At 42.7% G+C, this 13,872-nt stretch overlaps 1 protein-coding gene across 1 annotated transcript in view; it reads right to left on the reverse strand.

The window, feature by feature from the left end:
* The window catches only part of LOC145491943 (sodium/potassium-transporting ATPase subunit alpha-3-like), a 33,769-nt gene that overhangs the window by 13,456 nt on the left and 6,441 nt on the right, over positions 1-13,872 (reverse strand). Inside the window, exons 4-9 of the mRNA XM_081471246.1 lie at positions 7,991-8,050; positions 6,685-6,888; positions 5,800-5,862; positions 3,113-3,163; positions 2,210-2,344; positions 306-692 (exon numbers count right to left, since the gene is read on the reverse strand). Coding sequence (XP_081327372.1) covers positions 306-692; positions 2,210-2,344; positions 3,113-3,163; positions 5,800-5,862; positions 6,685-6,888; positions 7,991-8,050 — 900 coding nt within the window. The remainder of the gene's footprint in view (positions 1-305; positions 693-2,209; positions 2,345-3,112; positions 3,164-5,799; positions 5,863-6,684; positions 6,889-7,990; positions 8,051-13,872) is intronic.

Genomic DNA, 13,872 nt, shown 5'->3' on the forward strand with positions numbered 1-13,872 from the left:
CCGGAGCTTAACCCGGTTTCTGTAGCATGAAGTGACTAAGAGTATTTCTACTCTCCCCTGGATGGGATGCAAGTCCATCGCAGGGTTACCCCGAGCATTAAGTTCACCGGTACCCATTTATACACCTGGGTGGAGAAAGGCACTGTAAGAGTAAAGTGTCTTGCCCAAGAACACAACGCAATGTCCCTGGCCAGGGCTCGAACCCAGACCGCTTGATCTGGAAACGAGTGCACAAATGTACATGCACAGGTGTACGTTCATTAAGATACAAGATATTATGATGATGTTGTCTAATAGTTCCCTACCGTAACAGTTGCTAGAAGTCCCTCCGGTACATTGGCAACGATGATACCAATTAAAAATATAAAAGCAACCAGCAACTCATATCCCAAGATCACGGAAAGAATAAAGAATGTCACTCCAAGGGTTACGGCAACTCCAGTGATGATATGGATGAAATGCTCAATTTCCACGGCAATAGGCGTTTTTCCTGATCCCAATCCGCTAGCTAAGTTTGCAATGCGTCCCATGACAGTATTGTCACCGATTTGGACAACAATCCCAGTGCAGGTTCCTTCAACTGCATTTGTGGAGAAGAAGGCCAAGTTCTTTGTCTCTAAAGGATTATCGTGAGAGAATTCTGGTGTGCGAGCTTGAGGTTCTGATTCACCAGTAAGGGAAGAGTTGTCAACCTAATGAACATCACAAAAAAGACATTTTGTATTTAAAAAATAGAAAAATATGTAAAAAGTTGAGTTATAGAAATGTTGGCGTATGAACTGGGGGGATGAGGGGGGGAATAGGCTAGCTAAGGAAATTATGTGATTTTTTTGGGCAAAATGCTCATGATTCAGGCAATGACACTTGAGAGAAAACATTGCAAAATAATGCTATTGGCGTGATTTCTAAAACTCGTAAATAAAGTTTCTCGTTAGTTACTTTTTTTAGAACTTTTTCTCTTAATAATTTTTAGATCTTACTCAGATTGAGACTGTTGTATATAACTGTTTTTGGAATTACCGAGTGGCATGAAATTTTTGTGGGATCTATATTTTCACGGATTTCTCATCAATCTGCGAAAATTAAATCCCATGAAAACAAACTCCCGCCAAAAAAATTCCGCAAAAAAATACTCCTTTTATTTACATTGCTGAATTTCAATGAAATTGGCTGCAAACAGCGCAAAATGACTATATGGCTTCCGTTTTTGTCACTTTCAAGTACTACACATGACATCTGCGAAAAAATATTCCCAGGAGTAAAGTTTGAAATCCAAATTTGCAAAAATTTATTCCCGCAAAACTTGAAAAATCCAAAATCCGCGAAATTAAACTCTCGTGAAAGTTTAATGCCACAAGGTATAGTAGTTTCATTAGATGTGGGGATTGTGAAAGTTTTTGTTTTTCAGACAATTTGAATGCATTTGCATCCTGATTTCAACAATCATGCATTCGGTCATTGCGTAAATTTTTCGGGCAAGAAGGTCACCACCCCTTGAAGTCCGAAAGCACCCATACACCTATGAATGTGAGTGGGAGCTTAATTGGGAGAACGAGAAATGCTGTGGGAACATGAGCCTCCCAACTTTCACGAGTGTTTCTATAACTCAGTAGAAACACAGAGAACATGTTTTCTATTTCTTTTAGCAAACACAATAATGAAAAAAGAAAACAACTTGTCTAGTTTGATCATCAAAATGTACATTTTCTTTAATTGCACCATTATTATGCCAACAGTTTGTGCTAGTTCTGTGTTTCTAATGAGTATTAGTACAAATCTACTAGCATTCTATCACAAATATCATTCTCTGATTGGCTATGCTACTCACTATCTATTTAACAAATAGATTCCATGTTGCCGTGCGTCTGGTCAGTAATAGATCGTGGATGACTTCAAAATGTGGTAAGAATAAAAAAGTGGCACTCGAGGCGATAGCCGTGTGTGTCACTGATGTTCTTACCACATTTTGATGTCTTTTGTGATCTATTACTGAACAGACGAACAGCAACATGGAAACTATTTGTTTTATATAATAACGAAACAAACTACTACAGTTAAAGCTTTTTGTATTTCAAAATCCTTCAACATAACTCAAAAGCTGGCCTTTGCCCACTTTGGCAAACACGAAAAAAGCGATTTGACATAATCTATTGTCTATACAAAATGAAGAAATCTCATTGGTTGCTATGCATAGTAAAGAATCAGTTACCTTGAATCCACGAGCTTCAAGCACTCGGATATCAGCTGGTACCCTGTCCCCAAATTTTACAAAGATGACATCTCCCATCACAAGCTTTTCTGCATTGACATTGTGTTTCTCTCCATCACGGAGGACAGTGGCTTCCTACAGAAAAAAATATCCAGGATCAAATTGCCACTGGGAACTTAGCCGACCAAACTGACAAGTACATGTAGTTTCATGTTCAAGTGAAGAAAACGCAATCAGGGAAGGAGTCAACAGAAACAGAGAAAAGACTTGAAGGCATAGTGAATTTTGCAAAACAAGTATAGGTAATTGTATGAATGTGAGTAGTACATTAAGGATTTACACTTACAACTATATTTGAAAACTCTCTCAAAATTGCATGAGCCTTTAGGTGAGTGCAATTTAAAAGCATTTTCACCTATCATGAGTAGTGTAAATCCTTGATTGCTGGAGCTTTCATATGTTTACTTGTTTATTACTGTATGCATGTATGACTGGGAAAATTGCAAACACATGCACGTTAATTTGCACTGCTGTGTAAAATTAACAATTAAAGATAAATTGGCCTGCTCTCAGCCAACCACAATGAAGAAATTAAATTCTCAGTCATAAAATATAATGAATGTTACAAACGAGGTGGAAAAAGAAAACTACAAATCACACATCAGCCCCGCCTCCCCTCCGCCCCCCCCCCCCTCTTCCAAAGAGAGAAGAAACAAAAACAAAAACAAAAAAGACAGAGACAAGATGGAGAACGGCCAGACAAAACAAAGGTACACAAGACTGAAATGGCTGCAAACAGTAAGGAATCCGGCATTTGGGAGAAAGAACTGCAAGGAGTCAATGATCTATGTGTTATCATGTACTCGTAAGAAAACAAATTCAATTTAATGTCATGTTTCTTACCTGTGGAACCATTTTCTTGAAACTCTCCATAATTTTGGAACTTTTGGCCTCCTGTAAACACGACAGTAAAAATAAAGATTTAGTAAAACTATAATACTACCGAAACAGGTAGACCGCGAATTCAAAGACAAGCATGACAGTTGACTGTGGTGCCAAACGTCAATGATCTTGGTCACGTGGCTTTGTTTGTCAAATCCAAAAGGTGAATGCACACGCTCACATTCCTTTCTCCTTGCTGCTTAAGTCTGTTGTTCGCACTTCGGAGTCAACCATTATTTTAATGGGAGCCCACAATGCTACAACTGAAAATCCTAATGCCAGTTCTCTGCCTTCCGCGATGATAGAGTCTAAAATGCTTCCTCTTAAGCTTTCATTTATGGATTTCTTGTGAATTAGAGTTCACCCTTTGCTATTCACAGAATACGCCATTGTTCAATCACGCACTGAAATGTGACCACATGCGTTCACTTTTTAGTTTGACAAACAAAGCCACATGACCAAAATCGTTGACATTTGGCGCCGAAGTCAACCGCCACGCTTGTCTTTGAATTCACGGTCTACCTGTTTCGGTAGTAATAATGGCAAACTATACTCGCAGCCAGACTGTAGAGCTTTTCATTCAGTTAGGACCTTCTCATAGATGTTAGGGCCCACCTTACCTAGGAAAACAGGAATGCCAAAGCTACATGTAGCCAACTGCTAGTAAAAATCACTATCCACATGTCAGGGCATTTTACAGGATGCGGTCATGCAGATCTGCATAATTTGCTAACATCCACACCCACTGCATAACCCATTGACACCCATGCTGACTGTAACCGCCCACGCGAAAAACCCTCCAATTTCCTGTGCTGCCCATAACCACCCCTGGAAAAAAGCATGTGGGGACATTTGCCTGTCCTACCCTCCCTGAAGACTTTTTGGTTCTCTTATTGCTCCATTGTTCTTGAGGACAAATAAACCAATCAGAATCTGTGTTTCGAGCATATTTTAAGAGGACTAGAGGGGTCCTAGAAAGATGGTCGTTCTTCTTGAAATTGTGCGCTCAAGAAGTGTAGGCAATAATGGCATGTTACGGGCCAAATCCAAAAACTTCAAAGGTCTTGTTTTCATTCCTATCACATAGAAATCACTGCTTTGGGATTTAACATAAAAAGGAAAAATACAAATCAATGTTTAGGTGACCTCAGAATGGAAGATCATAGAGTAAAGAAGCCTCAAATCTTTCTGGTGAAGAATTTTTTTTTCCTTCAACTGCCATGAAAACATACACATTACTCCAAAATGGCGGCCAATTCATTATTCTTTTGTTTGCATGTTAATTAGCCCTCTTTGCCTCATTTTCACTTCAAAATTCTTTTGTATTTTGTACATGTTGACGAGGCAAAGAGGGCCAATTACCATGTAAACAAAAGAATAATAAACTGGCTGCCATTTTGGAATAAGGTGTATGGATCGCTCTTTTGTCAGCACCTTTTGTGAGAAATTTGCATTCTTTTGTACAAACACTTCCAGCGAAAATTAATTGACAAATGAATTTGACATCAAATGCAGCAAGTGGGGAGTGAGAATTTGCACATGCTCGATGAAAAAGCAGATGGTTGCTTGCAGTGGTTTCTCTCTCGCTTGGCATTTATAGGAGAAACCAACTGCTTGCAGGGTAAGAAATTGACTATTTGATTTCTTGTTTTCAAATTGACTTTCACTCGTATCTTTTATTTTATTTTCCGTTGTTGTTTTCTCAAATATCAGCCGTTATAGTACAAGCATAGAAATTCTGTTGTATTTGGTTTTGTTTTGTCCTCCGAAGTCAACAATTAACTCATTTCGCCTATTCAATTTTCTTAGCTTCCATGGGGGTATTTTTGCTAAAATTTTCTTTTTTCAACCAAATTAAAGTTCATTATTTAAGGTAACATTTTTCATGAAAATGAAAATAAAATATTAAAACGTACGTGAGTTATTGGGATAAAGAGATTTTTAATAAACCATAATAAACCATCAAGGTGTCATAGGGTGCATTTCTTTAAGAAAATCCAAGATTGGATTCTTAAATCTGAAAGAATCCAAAAACAGATTTTGCATTTCTTTACTTAACAGATCAATCCAAGATCTCTCAGATCATGATTTGTCAAAGAAACCGAAGAATCCACTCTGAAAGTGGCTGAGAGTGAGAAAATGCACTCAGCAATGACTGCCTTGATTTCTTCGGTGCAGATGCCATTTTAGCACATGTGAAAGCCTGCATTCCCCAGTTCTTTGAAAATGTTCCAGACGTTTCATGATACTTCGATCTACTGCTTCCATCGCAAGAGGGAAATGAAAACACATCTGAAATCCCAGCATCTTTACTACAACTCAGACGTTTGATATTTTTGCAGGATCTTTCCATTTTCTTTTAGCCTTCTTGTCAAAAGTAATGGTAAAGCAAGATGAGAGTAGGCGGCCAAAGATTGGCCAGTAGCCCACTGTTTAGTCCTAGCTGCTACTGGCCCTTGTTGCCAAGCCCTTATGTATATCACAATAATTCATAAAAAAAGAGATTGATGGCCCCTAATAATGAGATAGCAAAGATGGGAATTTTAAAATTGATTCCTGGGTGAAAATATATCAACTAGAAAACCTGCACACAAATAAATCCAATTTTGAGTTACATTGTATTTGACTTTAACATGACCTCCACTGACCTGGTAATATGAGAAGCATCCTGTAATAATAACAACTGTGGCAAGAACTATCCCAAGGTAAAGCTGAAAAAGTGAAAGAAAGAGGTTCACCTCCAGGGTTAAATGCAGTGTTACCCATTTGCACAGCTAGGTGGAAAGAGACAATGTGAAAGTAAACTAGTGTCTTGTTCAAGAGCACAACAGATTGATCCACACCTTGGCTTATGATAATTTCTATCCAGGGTCCACAGCAGTAACCATTTAGTGTGGCCATCATGTCCCCTGATTTAAAATGTGGCTACATGGGAAATTGAATCTCTTTTACAGTACACATACTTTCTGTATTGTATGCATGATTTGGACAGTAGACATGCCGAGTCTGATTGGCTTATAATTTGCAAATTTGAGTATGGAATGGAGCACAAGTGAGCATAAAGAGTTTGGCATTACAGAAAACCTAGTAGGAATAACCATGGTTTCAAATTGCAGAACAGCACTTTGCAAAGCAAATAAGAGGAACCAAAAGTATGGTAATAAAAGATCAGTACAGATTAAAACATGGGCAAAATTGGACGCAAGGTTGTTTCTGTATAAGCAAGGCTTGTGGACGGCAATTCAATATGAAAATAAGCCAAAAATAGCAAACATTGTTTCATGATTGCCAGGAATGTGAAGGACAGATTTATTTCAATAAACACAAAAGCAGACCTTCACATAGTACATTATTTAAGCCTGAAATACAGTCTTCAGAATGCTTCTAATCACCTTTCAAAAAAGTCTAGTTAGTTATGTACAACAAAAGTTTCAAGAGAAAAATCTGACCATGATCAAGACAATTTGGGCATGACCTCCTTAAACAGTTTCTCAAAATTTTTGTAAGGTTTATTTTTTATAATTATTACTCACATCATCCTTATCTGGTTCCTCCTGTTGAGACACCTTGATTCCGTAAGTGATGAAGCAAAGAAGGGCTCCAATCCACAACAGCATGGCAAAGCCACTAAACAGCTGTTTACAGAACTTCACCCACTCAGGGGTAGTGGGTGGTGGTGTCAGAGCATTAGGACCATCACGCGCATGCAGTTCATCAGCCTTTTCTTGTGTATGACCCTGCAAATGTAAATTACGATGAAAAGGAGCAAAACAAAGTCAGCATTAAGTTGCATTAAGTCAGCACTGTTAATCTTAATTAAATTACAGTCTGATTATTTGCACTAAAAGATGTTATCTTTCAGAACAAATAAACGAAAAAGACATTGAGATATACATATTTGATTTTAGTTTCACAAAGAAACTTTAATATAAACTGTTGCAAAGACCCAGTCTCAGTGATACATGTATATTTCACATGACAGACTGTGCTTTACCATATTTCCAAACATGTACAAGTCTCGATTGTTCAAAATGTAACAAACAGAGGAGTATTTTTGACAAACTTCAAAGTGTTTGCCAATGTGGTCAACACTGTCTTGAGTGTTTTGTTTATCTTAACAATCAAAACTAAAACTTAGGAGAAAACAGAGAAATTGCATTGAAAAAATCAATGCTAATGAAGATCAGATATCCAAACACCTTCACATTGTGGTTATGATTTCCTTTCTTTACATGTAAACTTGATGAATTATAATGATTTTGAGGGGTGCAGTATCCAAACCCTTGGCCTTCCTGATTGTAATGAAGTGTTCTGTCATACATAGAGTGCTAGCTGTGACCAGAAATTTCTGCAGGCAGTGGCAACCACTGAAAATTACCATCTGGTGTAGTAGTCCTGGTCTTGCTGGCTAGTCTTGAGATTTTTCAAGGTTCAAATAGAAGCTACTGAGCAGTGATTTCATGTAGCATAGTTTATTTATCTCTGCAAGGTGGTTCTAGCTACTTACCAAGTCTGAGGATGAAAGTTGAAGTAATATGTTACAAATTCAAATTAAACAACAGGCTTCAATTGCGTTAAGACTGGATAATGCTATCCATTAGATAAATCACTATCCAGTTGCTGTCCTGTGTATAGGTGTTAACAAAACAAACCATGTTATTTGCTGGATAGCAGTTTTTCTGGTGGATAGTGTTATCCACCTTTCGAACAACCAGAGCCTGAACAGTAACTTTTGTGTGGACTGCATTTTTGTACGCTGCGAAACGAGGTTAAGGACTACCTTATTATTTTAAATTCTGGAACTCTTGAGAGAAGAAGTGAATGGTGATTTTGCCTTACTTTCTTAAAATCAGTATCAAGCTTGTTTTCAAGGTCATCCAATGATATCTTGTGCCATTCCTTTCAAAAAAGAGAAGGAAAACAACAGCAACATTTAGAAAGAATATATGTTCTCATAATAACACAATCGCAGCTGATTACAAAGTAGATATACATAAAATGTCCTGTACATGTACTTGTATGTACATGCACAGTTGAACCTCTCAGGGTTTGTATCCTTTTTCAGAAACAAATTTCCAGGACTTTTCCAGGACTCAGATTGATTTTTCCAGGACTCTAAAATTCACATTAACCCTTTCACTCCCAAGATCTCAATGTTAATCCTCCTTACTGTCTGCCATACATTTCATATTTTTTACTTGAGTTTAACAGATTTCCAGAACTTTCCAGGACCAGTAGCCTTTTTCCAGGACTTTCCAGTCCTGGAAAATGTCAGAACAAAATTCCAGGACTTTCCAGGTTTTCCAGGACCCATATGAACCCTGCCTCTCTAATACAGACACCAAAGGGACAGGGCGAAGTGTCCGTATTAGAGAGGTCTCCGTATTTGAGAGGTCACTATGTTTCCATTACACTGTCTAGTATTTGCCTTTGTAAATGTAAGTCTTGAAAACTAACATTCTGACATGTCCTGGTATTGGTATTGCTGAATGATACAGTATCAATGTTTGGGTAACCACCGACAGGAAAGGGTATATGCCGCAAATTATCGACACCTGGTCCCTGGAATGTCCGTAATAAAGAGGTTAAATTTTTATTAATTTGCTTCCTAGGACTGAGATTTAGTGTCCATTATCCCTTTCAGAGAGGGTCCGTATTATAGAGGGTTTTTGAGAGGAAATGTGAGAATTTTGTTGGTACACAGGAAACTGTCTGTATTAGAGAGATGTCTGTATGGATGGGTTTGATATAGTTAAATGGAATTTAACATAGTTAACGACTAGGAGCTAGTCTGGTCAGTAGCGTTTTTGTAGGCGGTTGTCAGTGTCTTGGCCGTCTGTGAGCGTTTGGTTAGCGTTTGGTGCGTTTTGTAGCGTTTGATATAGTTCTATGAAATTTTACATAGTTTATGACCAGGAGCCAGTCTGGTCAGTAGCGTTTTTTGTAGGCGTTTGTTAGTGCCTTGGCCATCTGTTAGCGTTTGTTTAGCGTTTGGTGTGTTTCTGTAGCGTTTGCAACAGTCATATGGTCGTGAGAGCCCTGGGGCTGACATTGTCCAGCGGTATATTTGGTTAGTACATGTGTTGTCGTCCCATGTGCTCGCAGTGTGTTCATCACTCTGTTAGTGTGGCGTTGTGGATTGAATTATAGTTTAGCGGTTCTCGGCGTTCTCCCTATTGCTTCGATAGCTATCTCGGTCGCTGTCCCGGTTAAAATAGAAGTTCTTCGATCTTCGACCGTGGCGTTTTTGTTTCGTCCTGTCTCCACCGCCGTGTTGTGGTTCGTCTTCACTTCTCTCGTACCTGGTCCGATAGTGTGCTCGCCGTTCAGATAGCCTGGCTTTTGGCTGGCCTAGTATAGCGTTTCCCAGTTGGGAAGAATTTCGTCATTCGCCAACCGTGGTATCCTCGCCCGCTGTCGTGTTTCGTCTTTAACTGTCGTGGTTCGTCTTTAACTCGCTCGTCGTTCTCTCGTACCTGGACCGTTAGTGTGCTCGCCGCTCCGATAGCGTGGAGTTTTGGCGGGCTTAGTGTAGCGGTTCCCAGTTGGGGATAAAAAGAAATTTCGTCATTCATCCACCGGGGTTTCTTCGCCCGCTCTCGCGTTTTTGGTTCGTCTTTAACTCGCTCGTCGCTGGTTTGTACATCATGCCGAACCCACCTCGTTCAACCAACAATAGCTTGTCTGCCGGACTTCGTTCGGAGGACTTACCTCTGTTGTCTTCCGCGCCGACAGTGGTTTCAACGGCTCCCTCTGGCCCTGTGGTGCCTTTGGCCGTCGATTCGATCGCGGAGGCTGTTGTTCGCGCACTTCCTACCATCATTTCTGCAATTCAAGGGAACGCCCCCTCGCCATTAAATTCCTCCGTCCCTGGCACTTCTGTTGGCGTTGCTCCATCTAGCTCCTCCGAATCGACTGCTGTTTCTTGTGATGCCAACTTTTCATCTGTGGCTTCTGGGGCGTCGTCAGGTATGTTTACTTTGCCTGCTTTTGTTCCTACTTTTTCTCCCGTGTCGGCCATCACTGACTCGAGCTCGGCCCGCTTTGTGGCCCCCATCACCTCTCCGTTCGCTAGTTCCAGTGTAGCCAGTAGCCTGCCAAGCCTCGGTAATTCTGCATCAGTGACCAAGTCTGAGAAGGCTTTTATTGTCGGTCCAGGTCATGCACCAATCCCGGCAAAATTGGCCAAGAAGATCGTAGAGGGCCAGTTCGTGGAGTTGGCGGATCTGCTTACGGTAAATCTTCGCGCTGTGGAACAGGAACCACAGACCTTCCTAGAGGGTAAACTCCTCGTGTCCAACGCCAAACGCAGGCAAGTTGAAATTAAGGATATTCTTACCTGGACTGAGGCCTTCACAATTTTCCAGCTGGTCCTGTGTGCATCTTATCCCCTGCGCTGGTTGGACCTGACGAAGTACAAGCTCCTCATTATTCAAACAGCCCGTCAGTATCCAGGTCTGGCTTGGCTTGAATACGATCTGGCCTTCAGAAGGGATGCCGCTGCCTCGGGCCTTAATGATTGGTCCAAAATGAATTTGGATCTATATAATTTTCATCTGCGTTTGCCAACATCGTCCTCACTGCAACCAAAGCCATCCTCCCCTTCTGGGTTTCCTCAGTCTTCCTCAGGCAACCCAGAGCCCCGCTTACGTACACCATTCTGCCATTCCTGGAATGAAGGGCTATGCCGGTGGCCATTTGGGAGGTGCAGGTTCCGCCACAACTGCAGCAACTGCGAGGGAGAGCATACCAAGGCTAACTGCCCCTTTCCCCGCTCAGCTGGACTTCGTTCCCGCTCCCCCTCCCCTGGGGGAGGAAGGGGACAATACTGACGGGCAAGGTACGCCCAATGTTGTGTCTGTACATAGTTTTAATAATTTGATTGTGTTGCCTAGCCAGCAGACTGGACTGCCTCAGCTGGCAAATTTGTTTTGTCCTGTTCCAGTTTCCGTTCCAGTTTCAGTTCCAGCTACGCCCTGCATTACAGCTGTCTCTTTTGCTCCGTTATATCCGGTTTCTAAGGTCTCACCATTACAGCTGGATCAATTTCAAGCGGAGTTGCGCCATCATCCCGACGAATCAGCTGTAGCTTATGTGATTTCTGGCATACAGGATGGATTTCGGATAGGATTTGACCCCTCCTTGGTGTCACTCAAATCTGCATCTTCGAACATGCATAGCTCTTCTGAACACCCAGCAGTGATTGACTCCTACTTACAAAATGAAGTCTCTTCCGGCAGGGTGGCAGGTCCTTTTCCAGTGCCACCACTTCCATCTTTGCACATAAGTCGTTTTGGGGTGATCCCCAAAAATAATCAGCCTGGGAAGTGGCGTCTCATTTTGGACCTCTCCTCACCTGAGGGGAAAAGCGTAAATGACGGCATCCCTAAGCCCCCGTTTACAGTTCAGTACGTTTCAGTGGATGCCTTCATTGATGGCATAATGACTCTGGGCCGAGGAACACTAATGGCCAAGTTCGACGTGGCCAGTGCATATCGGAATGTGGCAATCCACCCGGATGATCGCCCCCTTCTTGGCATGAAGTGGCGTGGGCAATATTTTGTGGATATGGTGCTCCCATTTGGGCTGCGTTCTGCACCATTCATTTTTACTGCCATTGCAGACTTGGTTGAATGGATTCTGGTTCAAAATTATGATGTCACATTTCTCCGTCATTACTTGGACGATTTCCTCACCTTGGGCCCACCGGCTTCCCCTGTCTGCCACAACAACCTTCAAACCTGTGTTCAACTGTGTAAAAAACTTGGTCTGCCACTTCATCCAGATAAGCTGGAGGGTCCTGCGACTCGTCTTACAATCCTTGGGATTGAACTTGACTCTGAAAAACTTCAGGCGTGCCTCCCGGCTGACAAGAGAGTTAGAGTCGTTACACTGTTAGATGTGTGGGCTGCAAAACGTTTTTGTAAGCGTCGTGAGCTGGAATCACTGATTGGCCACCTCCATCACGCCTGCAAGGTTGCCCCACAGGGTAGGACATTCCTTCGCCGGATGATCAACTTGCTTTGTGCCTTTCGCCGCGATGATCACCCCATTAGGCTTAACCAGGAATTCCGACGGGATTTAACATGGTGGCGGGAGCTATTCCAAACTTGGGATGGCCTCAGTTTTTTCTGTATGCCCACATGGGCCCCTCTCCCGGACTTCCAGGTCTCGTCGGATGCAGCTGGCTCTTTGGGATACGGAGCTATTTTTAAATCCCACTGGTTTTCTGGTGCCTGGTCAGTTGCACAAAGTTCATTATCTATAGCGTATAAGGAGCTCTTCCCAATTGTGGTAGCAGCCTATCTGTGGGGCCCTCAGTGGGTATCTCGGCGGGTCGAGTTCTTATGTGACAATGAGTCCGTGGTGGCTGTACTTAAGTCTGGCACCTCGCGGGACAAAAGCCTAATGGTGTTGCTGCGTTATTTGACTATGCTGGCCATCCGTCATTCCTTTTCGTTTACAGCTTCATCAGTTCAAGGTAAAGCTAATCCAGTTGCTGATGCACTCTCTCGATTCCAATTTCAGCGGTTCAGACGCCTGGAGCCACATGCAGACCCGACCCCATCCCAGATTCCTGCTTCCCTTTTGGCAGCGCTTCAGATGCCTTGACTCAGAAGTGTCAGTTCCTACTTACCCAAGGTCTTGCACCATCCACCCGACGAGTGTACCGATCTGCCCAACGTCGATTTATAGACTTTTGCCGCCAGGATGGTCGTGCAAACCAGGATGGCTACATTCCCCCGGCCAATGAGGAGACTCTCATGCGCTTTGCTTCTTTATTGGCAGATAACCTGAACCATTCCTCCATCAAGGTCTATCTTTCAGCAGTACGCTCCCTTCATATTGACCATGGCCTTCCAGATCCTTTAGTCAACTGCCTTCGTTTGCAGCGTTTACTTAGGGGCATTAAGCGGGTTCAGGGTCCAGCTTCACCTAGGCGCCTACCTATCACAGTAGATCATCTGAAGGTCATTCAGCGCTCTTTGGACCTGTCTACTAGAGACCATGTGATGTTGTGGGCTGCGTGCTGCTTGGGATTTTTTGGTTTTTTGCGTGCCGGGGAGTTCACAGTCAACTCTGTGTTTGATCCTAACACCCATATGACTGTTAGCGACCTGCAAGCAGACTCCTTGGTGAACCCCTCGTGTTTTAAAGTCCGTATCAAGTGCTCCAAGACAGACCCCTTCCGCATGGGTTGTGATATCTACTTAGGGCGTGGCTTGGGCTCTGTGTGCCCCATAACAGCTTTGGGCAATTACTTGTCTCTGCGTGGGTCCGCTCCAGGGCCACTGTTTATATTTAGCGATGGTCGTCCTCTTACGCGGCAGCAGTTATCATCCTCTGTGCAGTCCATCCTAAATGAGGCAGGGTACTCTGGCTCATACTCTGGTCATAGCTTCCGTATTGGGGCAGCGACAACTGCAGCGGCGCGGGGAGTTCCAGATCACCTTATCAAGACCTTAGGGCGGTGGTCTAGCGATGCCTACCAGATCTATATCCGAACTCCAGTTAGTTCCATTGTCCGCGTATCCTACCAGTTGGTGGCTTAACAGGTAGCGGATTACTCTGTGTACCAGTGGGGGTAGGTGCCTCAGGCTGGGGTTGTCGGGGGCTGTGGCCTTGGTACCCCGAGCCCCCTTACTCCGGGTTGTTCCATCCCGGAGATCCCTTCGGCATGGCGCGGGGGGCTCGTGGCTTGGTTGCGGGTTGGGCAGGCC

This window comes from Orbicella franksi, chromosome 7 (assembly GCF_964199315.1).
Source record: "Orbicella franksi chromosome 7, jaOrbFran1.1, whole genome shotgun sequence".
NCBI lineage: Eukaryota > Metazoa > Cnidaria > Anthozoa > Scleractinia > Merulinidae > Orbicella > Orbicella franksi.